The sequence below is a fragment of the Lepisosteus platostomus genome, chromosome 22 (genome assembly GCF_059453375.1).
Source record: "Lepisosteus platostomus isolate fLepPlt1 chromosome 22, fLepPlt1.hap1, whole genome shotgun sequence".
Lineage (NCBI taxonomy): Eukaryota > Metazoa > Chordata > Actinopteri > Semionotiformes > Lepisosteidae > Lepisosteus > Lepisosteus platostomus.
In genome coordinates this window covers 8645863-8671220 of record NC_142632.1, presented here as the reverse complement: position 1 = coordinate 8671220, position 25358 = coordinate 8645863, and the positions used below count along the sequence as shown (strand labels likewise).

Sequence of the window (25358 nt, the reverse complement as noted above, 5' to 3'; positions counted from 1 at the left end):
GGGAGAGAGGGGGCTGAGGAAGGGCCCTTGTCTTTTACCAGCCCTGCAGCCTCCCACTCTCACCTTCTGCTCCAGAGATCATCAAACACTGCGCAGAAGGAAACTGAGGGAACCCCAAAGGAAAAGGGTGCCTCCTGCAGGCCTCTGGCTGTCATTGCACATCAACATAACCAGCAATGCTTGCATCTTCTGATTTTCACTGCAGCCTGGACTCTTAATGACCGGATCTGAATCGGCTGTTCACTTCAATGGCCTATATTGCTTCTTTCCAGGAAATGATTCATCAAGGACTGAAAGTCACTTATAAAACCTGCAGAACTGTGGCCTGTCCAGACCAGGAGTGGAGATTGCTAATTCAATGACAACACTGTCCAGAAAGACACAAAACAGCCATTAAAAGCACAATATCTGCGTACACTAATGCTTTTCAACAAGCCCCGAGAGGCTCAGTCATTTTTATGAGAAGCAGTTTAAAAGCAACTCGAACAGGAGTCAGAAATACTGACGGACTGAACTCTTTTTTTTTTTTGGTCTTCTATTGAAGCTGCTGCTCTGTCTTGATGTTTTTGGCGATTCCTTAGTGTCTCTGTAGTGGATCGCACGTGCAAATAAGCATGTCACTGCACTTGTGCACATGACAAAGTGAACCGAACGGAAATCATTCACACCTGCTAGTTACAATAGACAGAAATACTCGTGCACACTTGGGGGGACCCCCCCCCCCCCCAATACCACCGGCTTCTGGGAGAGGGGAGGTTCTCTCTCGCAAGAGGGGGTGCTTTGCTTTACTGCAGCGCTGCTCTCGGCACCACGTTTTTACCGCAATCTCGCACGGCTGACTTCCCACCTGGCAGACCGTGGCGGGGTACAGCACCCCGCATCCCAACTCACCCACGAACAGCACCAGGCAGGGCCCCTCGTTCAGCTGCGCGGCGTTGGACTCGCTCAGCTCCAGCACGGGCCGCGGGTGCCAGGGGAAGCGGCGGCACTCGGGGTCGTTCAGCACCTCCACCCGGCCCTGCCGCGTGACCAGCCGGCCCTCGGCGTCCAGCAGGATGAGGGTGGGGATCCCTGCCGGGGGGAGACGGGGAGACGGACAGCCCTGAGCACCCCTGTGCCACCGCAGCACGGGGAGAGGGTTGATGGTCCAGATCGCTCGGCGAGATCGAGGGGGGGGGGGGAACTCTGGGATTCGAACCCGAGGCTCTCTAGTTAAAAACCTGATCTGCGGGCAATGTGGCGCACGCCGAGGGTCACAGCCAAAGCTTGCCGTCAATCAAGCGCAGATTCCGCGTCGCCAACACCTGAGCTGCACCCCTCGCTTTCCGGAACCCGGGTGTTCTGGGATCGCTGCGCAGGCCCCAACCAGACTAGCAAGAAAGAGGAGCTGAACAGGCTCCTCTCCTTGCGTTCTTGAGCTGAACCCCAAATCACCCCCCCCTCCCCACCTGCGGTTACAGCAATCTCACCCTAGGGGCGTCTGCGCCCCTCTCGCCACCCTGCGGGGAACACCTGCGTACCCGCCGGCCACGCCACCTTGTTTATTTTAACAAAGCAGCACGCTCTTTGTCGGGGGGCACCCGAGCTTCCTCGACAGCTTTCGGCGAATCACCTCTATCGGGGTCAAGGTCCGCCCTGGGGTAAATCAGGGACTAGGTTGCCTGCACAGACCCGGCCTGTCCCAGCTCACACACTCTCTCTCTCTCACCTTCCCTTGTGATAAGGATCAGCCGCAACAGGATTTAAGAGCCCTTACCGCCAGCAGGCGGTAACAGCAGGCTGCTGTGCGCTGGATGGCGGAAGAGCAGGGGGGGAGAGTACAGACTCGTCCCGCACACATTCCACAGATTCCTCGCAGTCAAACACTGCTGCCTCTCTGCTCCCCTGCTACCTCTGAAATAGCCCCCCCCCCGCACCAGGGGCAAGAACGCATGCGCCGTCTCTCCAGTCAGTGCAGGAAGGCCTCTTCATGAAACTAAGGCTATACTTGGCCCACATACTAGAAGACAGAGCACATGCTTCATGGAATAGCTGTGCAACAAAACTGCTCAATAAACACACGTAGGTGTAGCCTCCCACACTCCCTATTTAGCCATTTTCCTATGTTTAAGTATTGTTGTCGTGATTTCATTTTATGTTTGGCTGGTGTGTTTGATACAATTATGGAAGAAGCCAAAGACACATTGCCACAGCGGCGGACAATAAATGATCTATTGAGCTGGTAAATTAAAAATGTTTCAAACACATAGTGCCTCCAAATGACAAAAACACTACCAATGTCATTTCGTGGAAGTAAGATCTCGGAATATGACAAATTCCCCGTCTCGTGCCCAGAGAAGACGTCCCACGGTGACGCAGGGAGCTTTTATAATTTAGGATCGGCGACCCATCCTCGTCAGAAGCTCGTTAACATGCCAATTTACAGCTGCATGCAGCAGAGATTGTGAGGGAAGCACGTGCATCACAATTATAATAATATCCCAATGAAGAATTAATGGCCGGAGATAGCGATTGAGCCTCAAACTCAATGTCCAGACCTTCACGGAGAATTTTCCCAACCCAACTACAGCTCCCCAGCGTTGTCACGGACTGCACCTTGGATTCCGTACAGTCGATTGAGCCGTGAGCGCCGGCCCTCGTCTGAATACGGGACGGCCAGCCAGGGCATCTCGCTGAAATACTGTTTAAAGGAATCTTCCGACCTGCAACGGTAAGAATCGACGAACACACTCGGTCACAAGATTACGTTCTTGTGATTCATTCACAAGTCCGGTAACAGCCAGTCCCGTAACCCTGTCTGTAGATGGTTCTGTACTTGACCTTCAATCTAAATTGAAAAACCTTGGGGTTATATTCGATTCTGGTTTAACATTCGACCCACATGTGCAGCACATTGTCAAAACATCTTTTTTCACTACATGAAATATCGCTAGACTACGCCCTATGCTATCACTACCTGTGGCTGAAAAGCTGTTCAACACATTTGTGGTCTCCCGAATTGACTACTGTAACGCTCTACTCGCTGGGGTATCTAAATCTACTCTGAGCAAACTGCAGTATGTCCAAAATTCAGCAGCCAGAATCCTGACCAGGTCTAGTGCAAGTGTTCACATTACTCCTATCCTGGAGTCCTTGCACTGGCTTCCGGTCAAATTCCGTGTAGACTTTAAAATCCTCATGCTGACCTACAAGGCTCTGCGAGGCTTGGCACCTCAGTACCTGTCTGAACTATTATCGCCCTACTCCCCACCTCACAACCTTCACTCTTCCAACTCTGGTCTCCTTGCTGTCCCCCAAGCCCGTCTACACTCTATGGGTGACAGGGCCTTCTCTTGTTATGCCCCCAAGCTCTGGAACTCTCTCCCCAAGGATATCAGAGAGTCACCTTCTCTAAACTCCTTCAAATCCAGACTCAAAACCCTCTTCTTTAGAAAAGCCTTTTCTTAGTACCACCATCCACGGTCTCCTCTGTATATTGTAATTGTGTTTTATCTTGTGTATTCTTTTTATTTATTGTTGCTGTCATTCTGCCTTTAAATAAAGTTTATTATTGTTATTATATTATTATTCACTGATCAGAAGCAATACTCTGCAATTACTCTGCAATTACTTTGGGTAATTCGAGATTAATTCACCCGAAGAAGGCTCCACAGCCGAAACTTTGTGTTTCTTTTCTTCTCTTTTCAGCCTGGAATAAACCTTTACTTGTTCCGTAGTCACAAGCCTTGCAGAAGACACCCAGGAGACTTGAATTCCAGTCCCCCATGGCGTCTCGTGAGCTGCAGCATTTACACTTAATATCTACTGTAGCTGTAGAAAAGGAAAGGGCTCGGGCACCAGGATTAAGAGGAACGAGCAGCCTGTTCTGAACTGAAACAAAGCTCTTTGAAAGTGAAATCCGACTCCCGCTGCTTAGCTGTTTTGATGCATTTCGGATGTTACGACCTGAAGGCTGAACATCTGGCGCTGGCTCTTTTGTAATTTGAAAAATATTTACTTTCCTATTCATCGGTAACTTTAACACGTCAACCTGGAGCTCGTAAAAACCTGAAACGGTCCTGTCAGCTGGGCAACAGAAACCTCCCTACCAGCCTGGGTTCACCCTGGCTGGAGAGCGCCGAGTCACTCACCTGTCGGCGCTGACAAACACGATCTCGAACTTCTGTCCCGACTCCTTCACCGTGCGGTACGACTCCACCAGCACCCGCGACAGGCTGCGGCATGGCGGGCACTGCCAACACACACACACAGCGCACATTAACATCCCCCCGCCGGGCCCGAAATCCAACAAGAGCTCTCTCTCCAACACAGCTCTTCACAGGCCTGACACTCAGACAGCTCATGCTGGCTTCGGCCTTTAGGACACAAGCCGCAACAATATAGTCCACGTGGCGGTTTCGAAGATCAGTCTTCTGTATTTCAGCTCATGATACTTTCGTCTGCTTTCGGGCGTGTAAGTAGAAATTCCCTCTGAAACACATCCAAGAGTTTGTGTTTCTGCTCTGGCATTTGGGAAACACAATACAAAAAGATACTGGTGGTTGAACAGACTAAATATTTTATATCCTAGTGAATAATATACGTCTCATTTTATGTAGAAAATGACAGATGAAACTGGATGACAAAAGAACAGAGCAAGCCAAGAGTGCTTTTAGTTGACTAGCAGTAAGCTGATAATCACAGACTTCCCTGACTTTGCACTCAGTAGGCAGTATGCACTACAGCATTTCCCTGCAGTTAAGATACAGCTGAATGTTCATTGTTTGATGAAAATAAACACTCAGGGGATGGCCTGAAGGGGGCAGCATGGTGTCTAGGTGGTTGGTGTGTCACAGCTCCTGGGTTGTGGGTTCGACTCCAAATTGGCAACACCTTCTGTGTGGAGTTTCACACATTTTCATACGGGCTTTTGCCAGGTTTTCTTCCATCTTCCACAGACACACTGGCCATGACGGGTTAACTGGCTGCTCAAAATTGTGTGCACGTGTGCACTGCATGGACGCGTTTGTGTGCCTGTGTGTGTGCACGTGTGCACTGCATGGACGCGTTTGTGTGCCTGTGTGTGTGCACGTGTGCACTGCATGGACGCGTTTGTGTGCCTGTGTGTGTGCACGTGTGCACTGCATGGACGCGTTTGTGTGCCTGTGTGTGTGCACGTGTGCACTGCATGGACGCGTTTGTGTGCCTGTGTGTGTGCACGTGTGCACTGCATGGACGCGTTTGTGTGCCTGTGTGTGTGCACGTGTGCACTGCATGGACGCGTTTGTGTGCCTGTGTGTGTGCACGTGTGCACTGCATGTACGTGTTTGTGTGCCTGTGTGTGTGCACGTGTGCACTGCATGTACGTGTTTGTGTGCCTGTGTGTGTACACGTGTGCAGTGCATGGACGCGTTTGTGTGCCTGTGTGTGCAGTGCATGGACGCGTTTGTGTGCCTGTGTGTGCAGTGCATGGACGCGTTTGTGTGCAGTGCATGGACGCGTTTGTGTGCCTGTGTGTGCAGTGCATGTACGCGTTTGTGTGCCTGTGTGTGCGTGTACTATATGTATGTATGTGTTTGGGTGCGTGTGAGTGCGTGCCTGTATGTGTGTGTGTCCTGCCATGGACAGTCACCTGTCTAGGATGTAGCCCCACCCTATGGCTCTGTGCTGCCGTGACGCTCACCAGAGCTTAGCGGCTTTCAGACAGCAGATGGGTGGCTGCCCTCTTCAAATCCACGGGCCCTTAAATGACTATTTATCCACTGGCTTACGGATTTATTTTCTGCTGGCGCATTTGTTTTTCTTTCAGAGCCCATTCTGTCAAGTGGCCAAGTGACTTCACAGCATCTGCTCTCCCCCCCGCCTCCCCAGGCTGGCACCTTTCCCTTCCCACAGAGCTCCAGAATCAGCTCCAGGGCGGCGTGCCGGCCAGCAGCCTGCCAACGTCCCCAGCGCCTTGCACGCAGCCAGGGCTGGAACCCAGCTCCCGGGGTTTACGGGTTGTGCCGTCCCTCGCGCTGGCACGCAGTGGGCGACCGCGGGACCTCCGAGGCTGGGCGGTTCACTCACTCACTCACCCAGTGCGCCGAGAAGTACACGCCCACGTAGGAGCCCTCCAGGCAGCTGCTGTCCGCCGTCTGACCACTGCTCCTCAGCAGGGGCCCCGCCACCACCTCCATGAAGGGCTTGGGCCCCCAGGGGAACTCCAGCCCTGGGGCAGAGGGGAGGAGGCAAGGAGGGAGCCATCAGTGCACGGAGGACACCCCGACTTCCCACCTGTCGCGTCTTGAAAAGAGCATCAGCACAAAATCCCCAACATACGGACAACAGGTTCATGATGTGAATGAAATCTCTATAATGGTTCTCTCAGGTTACAGGCAGAGAAGTTTAGCAAATACGGGGAAAGATGGATTCATTTAATCTTCCCACTGAGACCCTTTTCAGTTTATGATGGAATATACAGTAATATTTCTGGGTGGTTTATTTTGTTGTTTGTTGCGTTTCTCATTAAACAATTGTATAACCCACCCCCCCATACCTGCTGGCATAACGTAAATCGTTTATTTTAGATGCATGTATAAAGATAACGTAACAAAAATGAAAGACAAAGGCAAACGTTTATTTTGCTGTTCTGGACGAGTTCTGTTTGTAAATCCTTTCAGCGCCAAAATCAAAAGTTAAAAAGAAAAAAAGAAAAGAGCATCAGCTCTCAGGTTTGAAAACGTTTTTTAAAAAACCCTCCTGAAGTAGAGTGTTTATGTCCACTAAGAAATGCCAACACATAAAGCAATCCAAACATGCACGCACGCGTCGAGGTATACGAGCTGATGTTCTCGATACCGTATATTCCCCAGCACCAAAGTAAATCTGATGAGATTCTGTCCAGATCCATCCCTTCTCTAAAACAAACCCAGGCCTTCCATCTGGAGGAGAAACAGATGTCATGGCTGAGGTGTCAGAGAGGTTTCATGGATTGAAGTAGAGTAGTAGAGTAGTTTATTGCCATATGTACATGTTCACTGGAATCCTTAATCGCGCTGATCTCTCGGGATATACACCGTACAACAGACAACACCGCACAGTGTAGACGTCAGGAACAATAACTATATTGTGGGAAAATAAATAAATATGTAGTAGTGACATTGAGAAAATAAAAAAAAATGGTAGACTATAAAACCTGCAGAGTGCAGATGTGTGTTGAGTCTGAGGCCCTGCAGTGAGCTGTTGAGGATGCTCACTGCAGTGGGATAGAAGCTTTTCTTGAGTCTAGTGGTCCGTACTTTAACACTGCGGTTGGGATCCTGAAGGATGGATTGGGCTTTATGGCTACAGCCGATGGTGTGGATCTCACTGATTGATGGTCCTCTGTGCCGTTGCCACAACCCTTTTTACAAAGGGCCAGCAATAAAACACTGCAACAGGGAGCTTTTCCTGCATCATGACAGATGTCCCATCCGAGGCGTCTGCCCAGTTGTACAGATCAGGGGGTGCGAGAGAGACGCAGAAACGCCGGTCCAGCTAAAAGCCGGCGCTCCAGCAGTCTGAGCTGGTATCGACAGGCAGGAGTGCTCCCTCCTTGCGCTCTGTCAGCCCTGTGGGTATCTGGCATCTGGCATTTAAAGCTCACTGCATTTCCAGTGCCCCAGTGTGCGCTGATCTAGACTCTTTGTACACTATGGAAAGGACGATTAATCAGACCTCCTTAGGAAACACCCAGGAAAGGGCCCCCAGCTTAATGAATTGCACAAATAATATAGGATAGGAATTCACAGATCATCAGAGCACATGGGTGATTTATGTGTTTTTATTCTCTGTAGAGTCTGTCATGTGCTCTCCCCTATTTTATTACACAAAGATCACCATTAAAAAGTCAGAGTGTTATTGCTATTTGAGCAAAAGCCATGATGCCCCAGATCCAAGATTTTATCATGCAAATGATATATTTGAGACTCCAACTGCTTTGTAATCAGTGCAAGTCTGTTCCTGCATACAGCACTCTTCCCTGTGGTGTCTCGGCTGTTAATCCAAAGGGAAAAGCACCGGGATGAAGGGCTATAGGAGGAGCACTGATTACTGGATTTATAGCCCTCCCAGGCACAGGGGGCAGGGGTCTCCGCAGTGGAAGTGTATATTTTCCTTTCTCCGTGTGTTGTCAGTGATCCCATAATAAAACACTATCACACTGAGAAGAATTGCGGCCGCTGTGGGATTTTAAGTCTGTGCAGCTTTCTGGGATACCTCTGGCACAAAGAGGAAGACAGAAACGTGCATCCTCTACTTCCTTCTAAACTCGTTTTCAATTGTGCTGATGTTATCTTAAGTTTACAGTAACTTTTTTTTCTTACTGTAGAGCACTTTCAGAAGCTACATAAAATAAAGTTTATATTGAATAAATAAACTGACACACTCGTTATCACAAATCAATTTCATGGAGAACTTCTTAACAAATGAGAACACGCTTGCTGTGAAATCACAAATTAGCACAATCAAGTGCAGGGATTAGGCCGACCCAGAACGCGCACCACATAAAAGTGCCCTAACTACAACACTGCTGCAAGCATTTGGTTCCCTGTGGACAAGGTGGCAGCGAGCTGAGACTTCAGCTCCTCCAGACTGCTCTAGAGGTGCCGCCAACACGTCCGGCAGAATTCCTGTCCGTCTGATAGTCTGAAGGCGTTTTCGCCTGCCCCCCACCTGGCGCGATTCATCTTCCCCTCTCTGGACGCGATCGGAAGCACGAGGGTTCCCGCCTACCTTTGGGGTCGTCCCGGACCACCAGCAGCCCGTTCCGGCACACGACCTTCCCCGTGGCAGCGTCCACGAACACCAGCGAGGGGATACTGGTCACCTTGTACTTATTCCACAGCTTCATCTGCAGGAGGAGAGACAAGGCAGAGAGAGGCACCGCACTGAGACCCGTAGAGCCACAGGAAGTGAGGGGGGCCAGCATTACAGCTGCACAACATGAGCCTGTAGCTCTGACACTGCAGCCCGGTTGTGCCATCACTCGATCAGGTGAATAATATGTCCCCCCCCCCCAAGAGCCAGACTTGGCCATCTCTGAACAGGGCGCCGATTATGAGAGTATTAGAGCTGTCATACTGCTCTCTTGGGGTGTAGCCAATGTCACCTGCAGTGATTTCAAACGGCCCTTCGTGAAAACACTGGCCCGTGACCGGTTGAGGCGCTCCACCGAGCACAGCGAGAGCTTGATGGGCGCGGGTCCGAACCAGGGTGACGTCAGTAGCTGTCTATGCTCGGGATTTAGAAACAACACTTCCCGAAGTCGGGTGGGAGTAACAATATCATCGGCAATTCTAAGCTGCTGAAAACAAAATGATCTCAAGAATTATGACACCAGTAATAGTAGTAATATAAATATTTTTATCTGGAGATTTGCATGATGCATCAAGGTGCTTTACAATAAAGCAGATTCATATGGTAAATCAGACTAAATTCAAAGCAAGAGTATGGAAGTGATTTTGAGATGGGATTCAACAGTACTTGAAAGGTAGGATGTCTAGAGCTTTGGAACAACAGTCGGCTCTCTCCAGGCTGCCATAATCATTTCCTGCTGCTCCCATAGGAATGTCACGCCTCACAGATCATGCCGTCACGATCATCACTCCTGATCATTCTTGTGTTAGTAACTCGGCTCTCTGTGCCTCACGGATCTCACAGCGGGAGAACTGCCCTGCATCACCTGCCAGCCTCCATCAATCACGGGATTGTTCCTGCTCAGTAAAAACACAAAGAGCCCCGAACGTTCGATTTCCCTTTTTTTCCCATTCATCTAATCCTTACGGTAAAAAAAGGTCCCTAAAATTATGAACTGCTTTCTTCGGCGGCACCAAAACCATACTCCCAGCACAGCTGCTGAAGGCTACGTGCCTCAGTTTGCTTTAAAGGCAGATCATCTTCGGAGCGAGTTTCTGAGAGAATCTGAAAAGATCTGTCTGCCTTTTGTTAAGTCATAAGGAATTTAAAAAAATAAAATCTACATTTGACAAAGACATCTCTCCTTAGCTCCATTTTCGGGGGCGCTTATCAGTGGTGCCAAGACCACAGAGGAAATAATTCAGCAATCATGTTTGTGAAGCAGAGCTATAAACACCAGGCTGCTTTCAAACCCAGTCACAGCAATGGTGAATGCTGCAGAATTCAAACGAGAAAAGTGCACAGCTTAATTCTCGACTGTACCTTCAGAAAGACTTTTGCTGTGCCGCCTTCTGTTATGTGAAAGCTCTTCAGAAGAAAGCCCCATTTCCCAACACATCAGAAAGACAATATGAGAATGAATACACTGAGTGACGCACGCCCAGGCTGAGGACCTGCTAACATTACTCAAGCAGGGCTAGCTGTAAACAGCCTTAAGAATACCGCTCATCCTGCCTAGCCCTAACGGTGGCTCATCTGGCTCCACATTCATCTTCACGACTGGCCTGTCTTCAGCTGCAGCTGGACCTGGGGTCTGCTTACACTGAGAGACCCTCAACCGCGCCATAGATAGAACTCGGACAGGGTTGGCCGAGCCCAGGAGGCAAATTTCAGAAGAACACGTCGCCAGGAGACGCCATGACCTAACTCAGCTCCACGCGGAGCGCAGCCCTGCTCATGCTCCAATCGGCACCTGGCGGAGCTCTTGGAGAGATAGCGCCTCAAATCCAGCCCCCGGAAACTCCACTCCGATCCTTTTTTGCTGACCAACGAGCCAAGGAGGGCTTCCCAACTTCCTGCAAAAATGTTATAATACACCCCACATTTCATTAAGCGTTCCCTATTTTTGGGGGGCGGAGCGCTGGCTCTGTGGCTCAGGATCTGCGCCTGTGGCTGGGAGGTTGCCGGTTCAAATCCCGCGGCCGGCAGAGGAATCCTACTCCGTTGGGCCCCTGAGCAAGGCCCTTAACCCCAACTGCTCCAGGGGTGCCGTATAAATGGCCGACCCTGCGCTCTGACCCCCAGCTTCTCTCCCTGTCTGTGTGTCTCATGGAGAGCAAGCTGGGGTCTGCGAAAAAGACAAATTCCTAATGCAAGAAATTGTATGTTGCCAAGAATGTGATCTGATCTTACAGCCTTAATGAACAGAAACTGACCCTGCAGCTCGGCGAGGTTATGCTTTTAGAACCCGTTTGTATCGAAGACTCCGACACCCAGTTTCTTGGGTGTCGGATGTTGCTGCATTGTGCCGGGCCTTTCAGGATGCTTTTCCGCGACGCGTCTGAATTGGAATGTGAAGAAAAGGAGGAGGAGGAGGAGGAGGAGGGGAGGAAAGCAAAATGAAAAGCGAAGAAAACAAGGAAGGACTGCGGCAGAAACAGATGTCAGGTCGAGGGGGCGAGAGGTACGATCAGACAGGCCGGGGGAGCTGTCGGGAGGACAGGTCTGGTTACACAGCGGGGCCCCCCGAGGTGGGACCCCCACTCCCCAGCTCTCCCCCATAATGGCTAAAGCAGACAGGTACTGGGGGGGGCGGGGGGGGGCTTGTCCACGATCGGACAGCCCCTCCAGACACCAGCGCCCACAGCGGCCAGAACAGATTCATAAAAATCAGAGGCCGGACTGGGATGCAGAACTTTGGCTGCTTTTCTGAAACACAGTTACGGAAAGGGGCTGAACTGCTCTCTTTCCATAAATCCTCGGAACTCAAACAGTTTGGGAAATCGGAGCTTTTCGTTTCGACTTGACGATGGCGGCAAGGACCATCAGTAGGACCTCAAACCGACTGGCATACGGAGCATTTGGAAGCGAGCGAGCAAGCGAGCATGTGCACATGTTTCGTACCGAGACCAAGGCATCAAAATAGATCAACAAAATGATTTAAAGTGTTACACGAGACTCCAGCTCGGGCTGTGCGATTGCTCTGCTGACATCCCAGCTGGAAGACCACCAGTCACGGGACTCTTAACGAGACGATTCAGCCTGAAAACCCCGAGAAGAACTGACTGGATTTCATTATGTCTGCCTTCACGGCCTGGCTGCTGCTCAGGAATCTGCAGGATCTCTCCGGATTTCAAATACTACAGACCCACGGTGTCAGAGGTCCGGAGCTGTACAGTCCATCCAGACTGGGGTGACCGTGCCCGGCTGGGAATGTCACTTCTTCACAAGGGTCTCTTCTCTGGAAATAGCGGCTGTTGTGAAAAGGCACAGTTAAATGCACACTTTCAGCCGATACGCCCTCGCTGCCATCTGCGGTGGAAGATCTTTATTTTAACTTCCAGCACAAACCTCACTTCCCCAGCGCCATGAACCCCAGCTCCTCGGGTCCCTGCAACGCCCCCAGCCTGTCGTGTACCTCAGGAACCCTTCACACTTCACCAGGGGTGCCTGGACTATAATAATAAGAATAAGAATAAGAATAAGAATAAGAATTGCTTACACTTATATAGCGCTTTTCTGGACACTCCACTCAAAGTGCTTTACAGGTAATGGGGATCCCCTCCACCACCACCAGTGTGCAGCCCCACCTGGATGATGCGCCAGTCCTCTCCCCACACTCCAGCTCTCAGTGGGGAGGAGAGCCGAGTGATAAAGCCAGTTCAGAGATGGGGATTATTAGGAGGTCATGACTGGTAAAGGCCAATGGGAAATTTGGCCAGGATGCCGGACGTTACACCCCTACTCTTTTCGAGAAACGCCCTGGGATTTTTAATGACCACAGAGAGTCAGGACCCCGGTCTCATCCGAAGGACGGCGCCTGTTTACAGTATAGTGTCCCTGTCACTATACTGGGGCATCAGGACCCACACAGTCTGCAGGGTGAGCACCCCCTGCTGGCCCCACTAACACCTCTTCCAGCAGCAACCTTAGTTTTTCCCAGGAGGTCTCCCATCCAGGTACTGGCCAGGCAATAGGGCACGACTTGCACCCCAAATGGACACCTTCGCTGGTACAGCAACACACCTCTGGGTTACCTGAGCTCACACACCCCCCGCCCAGCTCTACTGTCAACCTCCAGCGTAACACCAGGGGAACAGCTTCCTCATCCTGCGCCCCTGGGGTTTTGGAGTAAACGGAAAAAGAAAGTTGGCCTTTCTGGTGATGCTGGGAAGTGACAGACATTTCCCTGCGACTCGCTGCTGATGCACAGCCTTGTTAGCTCCAGAAGAGACTGCTGTGAATTGCGGTTTTATTTCCCAGCCCTGATCTCCGTATTGGAAGGAAGAGGGGGTCTCGAATCAGGGAAAACTCCGCACTCCACAGCCTCCCTATGCCAGCAGCAGTAATTGTTTTCAGGCCTCGGTGTTACTGCGCTTTTATGACTTTGAAGACCCCTGGGGGGGGTTTTACAGCTGCAGCCCCCCTGAGGTGAGGAGAACCCATATAGCTCTTCTCACATCTGGTTCGCTTTTGGACTTCTGGTTCATCAAGCACTACGCCAGCCCCCCTCACAGCCCCTCCCCTCCGGCTCTGCTGCAGATGAGATGAGCTGAGCTCTTCTGCACAGACTCTCCATTTACGATAAATGGCCACACAGGCACGGAGACTCATTTATGGGGAGAGACTGCACCCTGGGGAACACTGACCGTAGGGGAAGATGAGATTCTGTTCCGCCTAAATAAAACATCTCCCCGTTAATTTGCCCTGCATTCATTTGCGGGCTGAAAGCTTGAATGTCAGCGGCCTGGGACTTTTCAGGGATCCGAAACAGAGTCAGATTCCATGCAGAGGTGAAAACGTAATAATAAAAATAATCGCTCACACTTATATAGCGCTTTTCTGGACACTCCACTCAAAGCGCTTTACAGGTAATGGGGATCCCCTCCACCCCCACCAGTGTGCAGCCCCACCTGGATGATGCGCCAGTCCTCTCCCCACACACCAGCTCTCAGTGGGGAGGAGAGCAGAGTGATGAAGCCAGTTCAGAGATGGGGGTTATTAGGAGACCTGATTGGTAAAGGCCAGGGGGGAATTTGGCCAGGAAGCCGGGGTAACACCCCTACTCTTTTCAGAAACACCCTGGGATTTTTAATGACCACAGAGAGGCAGGACCTCAGTTTTACATCTCATTCGAAGGATGGCGCCTGTTTACAGTATAGTGTCCCCATCACTATACTGGGGCATTAGGACCCACATGGACCACAGGGTGAGCGCCCCCTGCTGGTGCCACTAACACCTCTTCCAGCAGAAACCTTAGTTTCTCCCAAGAGGTCTCCCATCCAGGTACTGACCAGGCTCACACCTGCTGGGCTTCAGTGTGAGATGCAGGGTGACATGGCCTGGTGATATGTACCTGAATCCAGCCTGGTGGCCTGCCCAGGCTGGCTGCTTTCAACTCCCCTATATTTCAAGGCCACATCACCACCAGTGATGATCGAGGGTCATCATAGCCCGGGGTCGTCAGTCTCCCAGCACTTGGCAATTCAGCGCACACAGTACCGACAACTGGAGCCATCACTCATCGCGCCTCTCTGCAGCTCTGAGGCCTTGAACTAGCAGCAACCCGCACACGTGAGAGGATTTAAGGACACGTGCACTGAGCCAGAACAGTACTGTAGCGCACGAGGTCCCAGAAAAACCCATCCCTCACAGGCTCAAGCAAAACCGCTGCTGAAGAGGGGATCTTCATCCTTTTGAAGCTCCTGCCTGGTCTGTCAAGCCCTCTCGATGTCATGTGCTCAATTTAATGCCGTGATGGAGTTGGTCGGCCCAGAAGAAAATCGCACGCACCAAGTGGCGCGTTTTGGGTGGAAAGGTTCTGAAGAGATGTAATCAAACCTGCTCTGACACGGAACTGTTGTTCGGCACAGTTTTCTTTGAAGTGATAAAAATGGTTCGGTGAAGTAGGTCACGACGCACTTAACTCGCGCATCTAATGAGAGGGCCGGATCAGCCACTGACAGCTTATTGCGTATAAAAAATTCTACCTCGCCTTCTTCCCACTAGAGGTTGCCTGTCTGCTGCATCTCTCTGCTCAAGAATCCTCTGCTCCTTTTTCTGGGTTTCTGGGGGCAAAGCTGTGCCGTTCCCAGGGCACAGGGAAGCATTTCCTCCCGCTGTGAAGTGCTGCGTACTGCTACACTAAGAACTTGCCTTCCGTCAAGTACAAATCCGGCAGCCGGGGGGGTTTCACCGGGGGGAGCCCCACTCGCAGCACGGCAACGTCGCGTCTCACAGAGAGCTCTTGGAATATTCGCCGGCCTGCCTCCGCCGCCCGCACGAGGACAAGAGGAGCCCAGGTGGCTTTTCTGGGAGACGGCCGTTGCCGCAGAAACCACACCGGGGGGAAAGGGAGTGTCGCGGGGGGTGGGGGGGGTACCGGCGCCTCAGGAGGCAGCCGGGGGAGAGAGCCGCCCCACAGTCCCAATGTTGGATTGCTCGCCAATACAGAATAACTGAAGATTCGACCAATGAAGCTGGACTGGAGCAGGCACACTGGCCTTGTGGGGGTGCTGCAGCTCCCCCAGAATTGCCAAGCCCCCCCGAGACCTTGTGCTCCAGGAACCCCTCACCTGGTACATCCCCACCCACAACAGATCACAGCATCTCGAGAAGCCCCTGGACGGCCATATAAACATCTGTCCTCCTAGAAGAAGCTTCTCCAAGTTTATCGCTTCCCGTCCTCGACTCATAGTTTATTTAAGATCCTCAAGGGCGCTGACAAAGTCAACCTTTCCAGTGGACCTTTTCCGCATCAGCAGTGAAAGACGCACCGGGGGGCCACTAGTGGGAGCTTCAGGGAAGTGAATTTAGAGACGCCGATTTGTGCGGAGGGCTGCAGGAGCGATTGAAGAAACTGGCCGCCATTGTTGGCTTCATCCACGAGACCCCATTAGCCACCGGCAGCCACCAGAGCAAGCTAGACGGGGTGAAAGGTTAGAAACGAGGCGAGGCCACTGCGGTGTCTCAACCCCGAGGCGTAGTGCGATACACAGCGCTGCGCGCTGGAGAAGATGAATTATATTGTCTGACGGACTGCCAAGTGGAGATGAATTACAGGCTGTCAAAGAGAAAGAACGTCGCCCATCTCGGTAGAACAAGCCCCCCATGGCCCCCCTGTGCTACTCTGTAGATCCCCTACAAATTACACTGCTATTAGGTCAAAGGGCAAACCAGAGAGTGGCTCCTTCCCTGCTACATATTTCCTAAACCTATTAGCCCAGCCCTGAAGTGGTCTCCTGCTGTCTCCTGTGCAACTGCATGACAGCAACTTCATCAAATGCAAAGCAATTCCCCAACATGCAGAGAGAACCACAAAATGAGTATGGAAGACATGCCGGCTGTGGGCGAGCTCTTAATGGAGCAACTGGGAGAGCGTTTTAGATTTTAGACTAAGGCCTTGATCCGGTGTCTGTTCTCCCGACAGCAGTGAAGAAAGTCACCATGACCGAGGAAGCTCATGGACATCCCAGGGGTGTGCAAAGGAGAAATGAGGAGCCCAACACTACTGTAGCACCTTCTCCTAAGCTAAACTGGCAGCGCTCTTCAGAAGAAAGCTGCTCTTAATTGCTCTGCAATAATACTGCCCAGAGAAACTCCTGTGAGTTACATGTGACTTCTGCAGTGCTGCCATCGGGATTACTGTCAACTTAGCACGACTGGGGAAACTCCAAGAGGTCCCCAGGTCGTTTTCTGGTTGGCGTCCAGTCTGGCCCACCTGGACTGAAACGGGCACAGGGACCCGACTGGAACTGGCATCGCCGGCTCACAATGGGCCCTGTCAGGGCTGCCAGAAATGCCGAGCAGAAAAGAAAAAAAAAAAGGTAAGACGTATCCTTGACATCTGCCAAAAACAATTTCTATCTCCGAGGCTCAGTAATCTAATAGTGTAAGGAATGGATCTTGGCACATGTCCTTAAAAATAAGCAGATCCTGCAATCCCTCTTCCCACTCTCCACCCCCTCCTCTCCCTCTCTTCATTCCTGCAGTCACAGAGCAGCACCGCCTCAGGCCTGGAGCTCACAGCCCAAACAGGGCCCTCCCGAGCGACCGGAATAAATCACCAGTCTGTCATCCAAGAGCTTGAGTCTGCAAACAGAACGTTAACACGTTTTGTTATAATAGGCTGCAGCACAACATTTTTCCCTTGTGTGTGTGTGTTGCCTCTTTTTCTTGTTGCTAGAATTTAAAGACATAAAAGGAGACAAAAACAAATCTCATTGTTTTGTCTGACCTTCACACCAAGCAGGCATGGAAAACAGCTCAGAGATCGGGAATCGGGAATCCAGACTAGCTTCCCCATGTTAAAACACTTAAAGACTCGGAGTGCATGAGAGTGTGCGTGCGTTGGGGGGGGGTGGATCTGTTCAACCCTGCTCTTTCACCCCTTCAGCCCCCTAGGAGGGGCTGGATCCCATAGGGAGGCAGAGCCAATGAAAAGCATTGCTCGCCAATAAAACTTTCCTTACTGTCCAAGGCAGTAAGAAAAAAACCCCACCAGAAAAGGCCACAGCTGCTCAGATCAGGGCCTGCAGGGCCTGACGTCTCTCTCTGAAATCAAACCCCAGCCACTAGCCTGAGCCCAACCCAGCAGACACCAAGAGGGAACCTGCAGCTCGTCTCTCCCCACCCCAGCCCGCTCAGTCTCCAGACCACACAGACAGCCGGCGTTTCCTCACAGGCTCTGTCCAACTCTGGGGTTCCGAACTTTTTCCAATCAACCGAGCAGTGAGGGGAAACGACCCAGGCATGGCAGAACTGAGTGTTACTAACCGGGCGGCGATGCACCAAGCCCTTCCAGAAAGCCAAGGCAGGAACAGGGAAAAAGAGCGAGGTCTGTGACAGAGGGAACCGAGACCATCTGTGCAGCTCGGCAGAGACTGGTTTTAATCAACTGGAAAGGGGAGCAGCAGTGCTGAGACTGTACTCGAGCCTAGGCTGACAGATCCAGTGCCTTTAAACTTCTGCAGTTTGTTGAGAAATCCTACGGTTCTCCAAGGTTAAATAAAACACACTTAATGGAACTAGAAATTACTGCTCAGGATGTGCAGTGCTGGGGGTCCAGTGAGTTCCCAATTACTTTCCCGCATTAATCTCACCTCTTCTGTCTCAGCCCCTGTACCCCAGACAGCACCACCTGGGCAAATTCGCTCCGAGTCTCAGGTCCATAATAAACCGGCAAAGCCCTGTGTACAGATCTTTGACAGCAAAGGTCAATCCGGCCCAATCAGCTCTTGGGGATGAACTGCAACTTGAGTGACTGACCATTATAGACCCGATGGAGTCCTCTGTGTTTGTGCGTTTCTGCTGGCAGCAGACATCTTGTTATCGTTTGTACACAAGATATGCTTATGCACCATTTACACTATGTTATGCTGCAAAGCCAGCAAGTCAAAAAAGTGTTGAGCTCCAAGTTTGATCTTCTATATTATGTTGCTTTGAGTTCCGAGCTAAAAACCCCCCAGCTTCCTATAGGTTGACACTTCCTAAGAGCTTTAACTAGCCAATTCCAATAACATTCAAAGGTTTGGACCTGAAATCACCTTTCCAGGTGAAAGATGATCTCTGCTGTCAGCACAGAGGAGTGCAGGCTGTGGTATTAACCTGCCTTAAGGGATTATTGGACCGTATAGCCACTCTTCACCAGTGACTCATCGAGGTACAGGGAGATTCCCTTCCGCTCACCTGCCTGCAGGGGATGATGTCCGTTCTGGGAGCTACAACAGTGTGATCGACACGGACACAAATCACAAAGAAATTAAGAAAACAATTTGGTGTTCTTAGTGAGACTTCATATAGAATTGCGCGTACATTTTAGGGCACCCTGTTATATATAAAATAAGTTGTTGCCCCTGAATCGGTCTAGAGAAGAGGTTCAGTCCATTTCAAGGGCCAGGGGAACTGAATCTTTTTAGTCTTGAAAAGGGGAGATTACAAGATCGAAAAATTCAAAATCCGTGAGGGCATCAACAAAGCCTACCCCCGCAGACACCTTCACAATAAACAGCTTTAATTTGTTTGTGAAAAAGCTTTTTAAAAACAAGAGACACGCCAGCTGTTTGCCATCATCCTGAAAAAGGTTCTAAGTTACAAGATTTCCCCCTAAAGCTCCCGTTCATTTCTCCAGACAGCAGAGGTCTTTCTTAAACACCAGCGCCATGCACTGGGCCACTACGAGAGAGTGGACACGGAGCAGGAATGATGGTTTCCTGTCAGTCAGACATCTGCACGTACACTAAGAGTTATAAAAAGTAATAACGGGAGTTCATTACAAACCAGAACTAATTAGCTGTTTTTTTTTACATTTAGGGCACCTCTCTTGCCCTGGTGAAAGAAGATAAAAGGAGTTAACTTTATTCTCCTCTTAAGTCAGAAGCCCAGGCCCAGCAAAGTGAATTATGACTGACAGCTTCAGCCTTTGAAGTCCCTGCTCCCCCTGGGCCAGGCCCAGCAGAGAGGGGGGGGGGGACAGCTGGGGGGGACTGAGGGGCCTGACAGACGGGCACCCCGCAGCGGCAACACTGGAGAGGTCAGAGTTCAAGGCAGTAATCCCCAAAGAGCAGGAATGTGGCCTTGTTCCCACCCCACCGGCTCTAACCTCGGGTCGGCCCCATCAAGGGAAACCTGGAAGAGGAGGAGGAGGAGGAGGTGCCTGCAGCAGACACGCCCCCGGCTTCACAGCAGGGGCCCCCGCTATGTGATCCATTCAGGGGTCGTGGCGAATTCCAAAAGAGGGGGAAAGTTAAGTGCAAGGGCAGAGAAGGGTCGTTATCTCGCTCCTCGGATCTGCCACCCTGCCCACCCCAGTCTTCCACAGCCCCCAGATCAGGCTACAGAGGAGCCCCCCCATCGCCAGATCAGCCCTGCAGCGAGCCCAGAGGCGACCAGCAGGCGGGCTCGTGCTCAAGTCCTACAACCTGTGAGGGTCAGATGAACAATCCGGAAAGCCAACGAGTACGCAAGGCCAATTGACTTTCAAGCAGGGTAGCCCCGAAGACCAAAACACAGCGACCTGAAAAAAAAACCTCATTTCATTCACAGATGCTGATCACCATTTGAAATGCCTGAGCCGACTTGGCAGCGCACCCAAAGGGGTTTAACGCAAGTCTTTTCCTTTCCAAAAGCTTTGCCTTCAGGAGGGCGATTTTAAATGTGCAAATATAAACACACGCCTGTCACCTTCGACGCCCGGGTCTGTCTGTCGGCGCCACACCGCATCACAGGATGTGACCCCGTGACCTCTAGGGCCAACCACAACCTGCGATCGAGCTGTTCAGAAAAGCAGCCTCTCGACAAAGACGAGGGGCGGCAGCGACAGTGCCGGTCTGCCTGCCGTTTTAAAAAGCATTCAGATCGCCTGCAGGAAACGGATCGGAATTGTCCGACGTCATTCGGGGATCCTGACGTGCAAATAAAGGTGCAGGGATGTTAACAGGAGCTGCTCCAGCCTTGACGCAACAAAAAACGATGGCAAAGGTGAAACTACACAAAAGGCTCAACTGTACGAGCAACCTGCATGGTAATTAAAGTATTACAGCCCAGCCACTTACTGGTGCAAATCCCAATAAGAAAGCCATGCAGTCCACTCAGGAGAGCTATTAAGGTATTATCGCAATTATAACACGATCAGGCCGCACGCAAGCAAAATCATTTGTAAGAGCTCCTGTTTTAACACCTGGGCTGCCGGAGGTGGTCCTTAATGGCCTCGAAGAGGGGGCCAGGATGGCCGCCAGATGTCCCGCAGCAGCATGAAGGGGTGCAAGACGGGGCGCACTCTGCCCTAGGGACAGGCCGGCGTACTCTGTGGCTGCTGGTTTGTTTTCCGCTCGTCGCGCGGGAACCCCTCGTGTGAGCCCTCGTGTGAGCCCTCGTGTGAGCCCTCGTGTGAGCCCTCGTGTGAGCCCTCGTGTGAGCCCTCGTGTGAGCCCTCCCGAATTCGGGCTGGAGATCTGCTCCCTGCCGACGCGGGGGGCGGAAGGAGAGGTGGGCTGGGAGCAGGAGAAGCCGCAGGGCCAGGGACCGGAAGGGAAAGACAACCGCGGGCGAGGCCGAGGAGCCGTTACGGGCTGCCGCCTGGAGCGCTGATCCGATTGGAACGGGATCCAGCTCTCACCCCCCCCGTTTTCTTCTCACGGCACAAAACGAAAAGACACGGCGGCCCGCTCGGGAAGAGAAGGGGGCAAGGCCGGGGCTTGGCTCAGGCGAGCGCGAGCCGATGAGGCAGGAGGCTGCTCGACAATGGGACGGGGGCCGACCGTCCCGCCTTTTGTGCTGAATGGGGGGGGGGGGGGGAGGGGCATTAGTGAATAATTCTCCCAAAGCAGAAAATCGGATTGCCGCAGTGGCTGACAACACTCATTTAGCTGTCTGCAGCGTCCGAGACCACACAAAAATCAAGCCCATCAGCCTCCATTCCTAACCTGAGGTGGGGAACGTGACACTCATCAACAGCACAGCCCCTTTCTGCCACCAGTCTATTCCCGTGTCCTTTCACTGCGAAGAGGTTCATGACAATCAGCCGCAGCCGAAACACGTTCATTTGTATTCATCTTGGAGTCTGCGGTTCGCCCGCAAACAAGAGTGTTTTGTCAGGAATTTAACTCAAGAGAGGCTCCTCGGTCTCCCTCTCGGGTGCTTCTCCAACAGAGCAGACCACTGAGATTCAAGACAAGGAGCGTTCCAGCCGGTACTCCTGGTTATTCCTCGGGAAGTAAGAATCGGTAACCTGCACTTGTGACTCAGATTTGTGAAACAGGGCCTGCCTGTCACTCTGGCGCACGGAGTCTGTGCCGTTTTAACCAAATCCAATTAAACGCAGTTCCACATAACAGGATCGAGCAGTTTTCCAGGATGTTCCCTCTGGGTCTGAGTGACACAAATGGCAAGAGAAATAAACAGGCTGAGATGACATTTCCTAGAGGGGGGCAGAATCTAAATAAGATGTGTGCCTGCATTCAGACCCCACAGCCCCTCCGCTGTTCCGATCCCAAGACAGGCTCCACCGGCGAGGTATAAACACTGGGATGCAGACAGCGCACCTCCGGGTTAGCTAGCTTACACGCACTATAAGCGCTCAAGCATCATGCGCCTCTGAACACCGGTATTCTCAGCTGGAGCTGGTGGAATCTGCCGTTCTCCAAATTCCCTCGCTCTTCCCTGCATCCTGGATTTCCTTTCAGAGCTCTGTTCTATCATTATCTGGGAAAGGGGGGGGGGGGGTTGTGGAGGGTGTCCCCACTCCCGCCCCCTCACCCCCAAACCTGGGAACAGCAGAGATGCACTGCCAGGCTGAATACCCATCTCATTTAAAGCACTGCAAGACCTCCCCCAGATGTACCCCAGAGGATGCCAGCGGAACGAGGGGCGCGGGGGGGCCACGTTGCGTTGAGCCAGGAGAATCCGGAGCCCCTTCAGGCTCCGCGCTGCTCTGTGCGGCACAAGATCGGAGATCTTGGAAGCCACAGGAGACCCCAACAAGTCTGCACTGGGGGCCTGTGCAGCACATTTCTCCTTAATAAGAGATAAAGCCCTCTCCTGACTTCAAATATAAAAACAGATGGAGGGGGACCTGCAGATTCACAACAGGCTGCAAAGTAGCTCACCACTGGCAGCCTCCTGGAGCTCAGCAGGTGTGAGCCTGGTCAGCACCTGGATGGGAGACCTCCTGGGAAAAACTAAGGCTGCTCCTGGAAGAGGTGTTAGTGGGGCCAGTAGGGGGCGCTCACCCTGTGGTCTGTGTGTAACGGGGACACTATTTCTGTAAAAAAAAAGACGCCGTCCTTCAGATGAGACGGAAAACCGAGGTCCTGACTCTCTGTGGTCATTAAAAATCCCAGAGCATTTCTCGAAAAGAGTAGGGGTGTTACCCCGGTGTCCTGGCCAAATTTCCCCTTGACCTTTACCCATCATGACCTCCTAATAATCCCCATCTCTGAACTGGCTGCATCACTCTGCTCTCTTGTTGTTTGGGGGTGCCAAGTGGACTTAAGTCCAAGTGCAGCCCCACCTGGATGATGCACCAGTACTCTCCCCACTGAGAGCTGGTGTGTGGGGAGAGTACTGGTGCATCATCCAGGTGGGGCTGCACACTGGTGGTGGTGGAGGGGATCCCCGTTACCTGTAAAGCGCTTTGAGTGGAGTGTCCAGAAAAGTGCTATATAAGTGTAAGGAATTATTTACTACTACTACACAGCACAAGGTTTTAAATCCACTTAGTCTCCTTTTAAATGTTATCCTTCTGTTGCCAGGGCCTTCGAGGGAAAACAGCAACAGGGACCCCACCCCCAGCAGCGGCAGAAGAGAAGGTCCTGAGCATCTGGGACACGCCGCAGTCCCTCCTGCTCCGCCAACAAGCTGCTCTTCGCTTTCCCACACACTGATTCCTCCTCGCCTGCCTCCGTCACGGAGGCGGCCTACACCAGAACACCGCCCGAGCGGCAGTTCGGCGTCCGGACTCCCGGGAAAGGAAGTTTCCCGGAGCGTTCCTGGCAGCTGCCAGCAACCAACGCACAGAACCGCTAGGAACCCTAGCCGCCCAGTCCAGCAGGCACAGCCCCGGCTCCTTGGAATTTTATCCGGTTTAATAGTATTTACAGGACCTGACGGAACACCTAACGCACGCAGAGCAAAACCCCCCGTCTGGCCTGTATAACAAAGCACGTGCTCCGCCCTTGGGACCATCTCCTGCTTTTCCTACACAAACGCCCGCTGGAGAGCTTTCTGGCACCCATCCCATTTCCTTCCCGCTGGCACAACCTGGGAATCCAACAGCGGGAGCTCTGTCTTCTGCCGGAGCTGGAGAACGTCTCCGCGCAGCCCTTGCTGGGTGTGCCCGGAGCCTGAGGGACACCCTGGTACAGTTCACAGGGAGGGTAGCGCTGCGCGTGGCGCCCAGCTCCTGGGAAACCACAAGTCAATCCGGGGGCATCCGCAACAAGCCGAGCAGCCAGATCACTGGAGGGACTTCCCGGGATCCTTAAGGGAAGAGCTGGGTGAGAACTTCCGATCAATACGCAATCGGAGGAGCTTATAAGAGCACCCCTTCTTTTGCGATCGTGCTTAAGCTGCCTTGAAGTCCACTTGGCACCCCCAAACAACAAGGGTCTGTAAAAGGATCGAACTAAAAACCAAAACGAAGACCAGACTAATTTATAAAGCTGATCGCTGATTCCGTCTCCTCCACTGACCCCCACTCCCCGTCTCTGCTCTGTGGATACTGCTTTGGAGACAACAGAGACGCAGCAGAAGCTCGGCCTCCTTGCTATAGGCCGACCGCAGTCCTGTATACAGAGCCCAGCCCAGCCCACCCACCCTCGCGCTCGGACGCCAAGACCGTGATGACTGTGATGCGATGAGCTTTGGCAGGCGCTCAGCGCAGAGGAGCAGTCGAACGTCAACGCGGCACATTTCTAGATAGATAGATCCGGGAACACGACTTGCTTGCACTGCAGGAGTGCACTTTGAGTTGAACTGCTGTGCAGACGGGTCTGACTTACCGGCAAACGGGCTCAGATTAGAGTCCAGTTCAGTGCAGTTCTGTAGGAGCCTGTCTGACATCATCCTAGAACCATCCCCCCTCCCCGGTAATTCTGAATGGCCCCATTATTTCTTTCAAAGACCTTGAAAACCTCAATAATGACTGCAGAAATGTTCCGTTGAACTATTAAGCAAATAAACCTATACAGCAAGACCAAACTGCAAGAGAGAAGAAAAAAACAGACATAACAGAGCAACCATCTTTCCTTGCACAATTCATCTGAAGCAAAATGCAATAATTTTAAAAAACAAGCCAGAACTAATAAATGTCTTTCCTGCTTGACCACGCTTCTGTCACACACAGCTACACACACACTCCCGGGTCGCTCTCCGGCTCGGCACAAGCAGACCCGAATTCTGCAATACCAAATGACGCAATGACCCGGTTCCCCCTCCCAAAAGGCTCTGTTTCCCCGATCCGAGTCCAAAGTAAACTGCAGAATTAATAAAGGCACCGTACAAACCTACTTCCTAAGAGACCAAAAATTATGTTCGGGGCCCTTGGATTCCTCCCGACAGCACATAAATCTCCTGTTACAGCCCCCTCTCAGGGCTTCCCTCTGGCTCAGTATGTGCCTTTATGCAGAACATTGTTTGTCCCTGGGTCCCGTTACTAAGAAACACCAGAAAAGTGGTCCCTGAGCAGGGCGCAACATTATTAATGCCCTGCCACAGCCGAAACACAGGGCAGGGCAGCTTTCAGCAGGGGCCGAACAGAATACTGCAGAAAAAAAAACAGCAGCAGGCGAAAACCCTGCAGGGAACAATGTAAACTCCCCTCCCGAGAGCAATTCCTGGCGAGTTGTATCATTGTATGTCACTGCTGGCTCTGGAAAGCTGGAGTGTGCGGAGTGCACAAGGCCAGCCTGTACCAGATGCTGTGGGGTTCGTGCCTCCTCAATTTTGTGCCTGGCATTCAGTTGCGGCCATTATCATCTTTTAACATCGCGGCTGCTCATTTCACT

The 25358-nt window shown here is 51.9% G+C and overlaps 1 protein-coding gene across 1 annotated transcript in view; it reads right to left on the bottom strand.

Annotated features, from left to right (window-relative positions):
* nxn (nucleoredoxin) overlaps positions 1-25358 on the bottom strand; it is a 60552-nt gene that overhangs the window by 7894 nt on the left and 27300 nt on the right. Inside the window, exons 2-6 of the mRNA XM_088616147.1 lie at positions 8734-8851; positions 6057-6190; positions 4131-4231; positions 2596-2702; positions 892-1071 (exon numbers count right to left, since the gene is read on the bottom strand). Coding sequence (XP_088472273.1) covers positions 892-1071; positions 2596-2702; positions 4131-4231; positions 6057-6190; positions 8734-8851 — 640 coding nt within the window. The remainder of the gene's footprint in view (positions 1-891; positions 1072-2595; positions 2703-4130; positions 4232-6056; positions 6191-8733; positions 8852-25358) is intronic.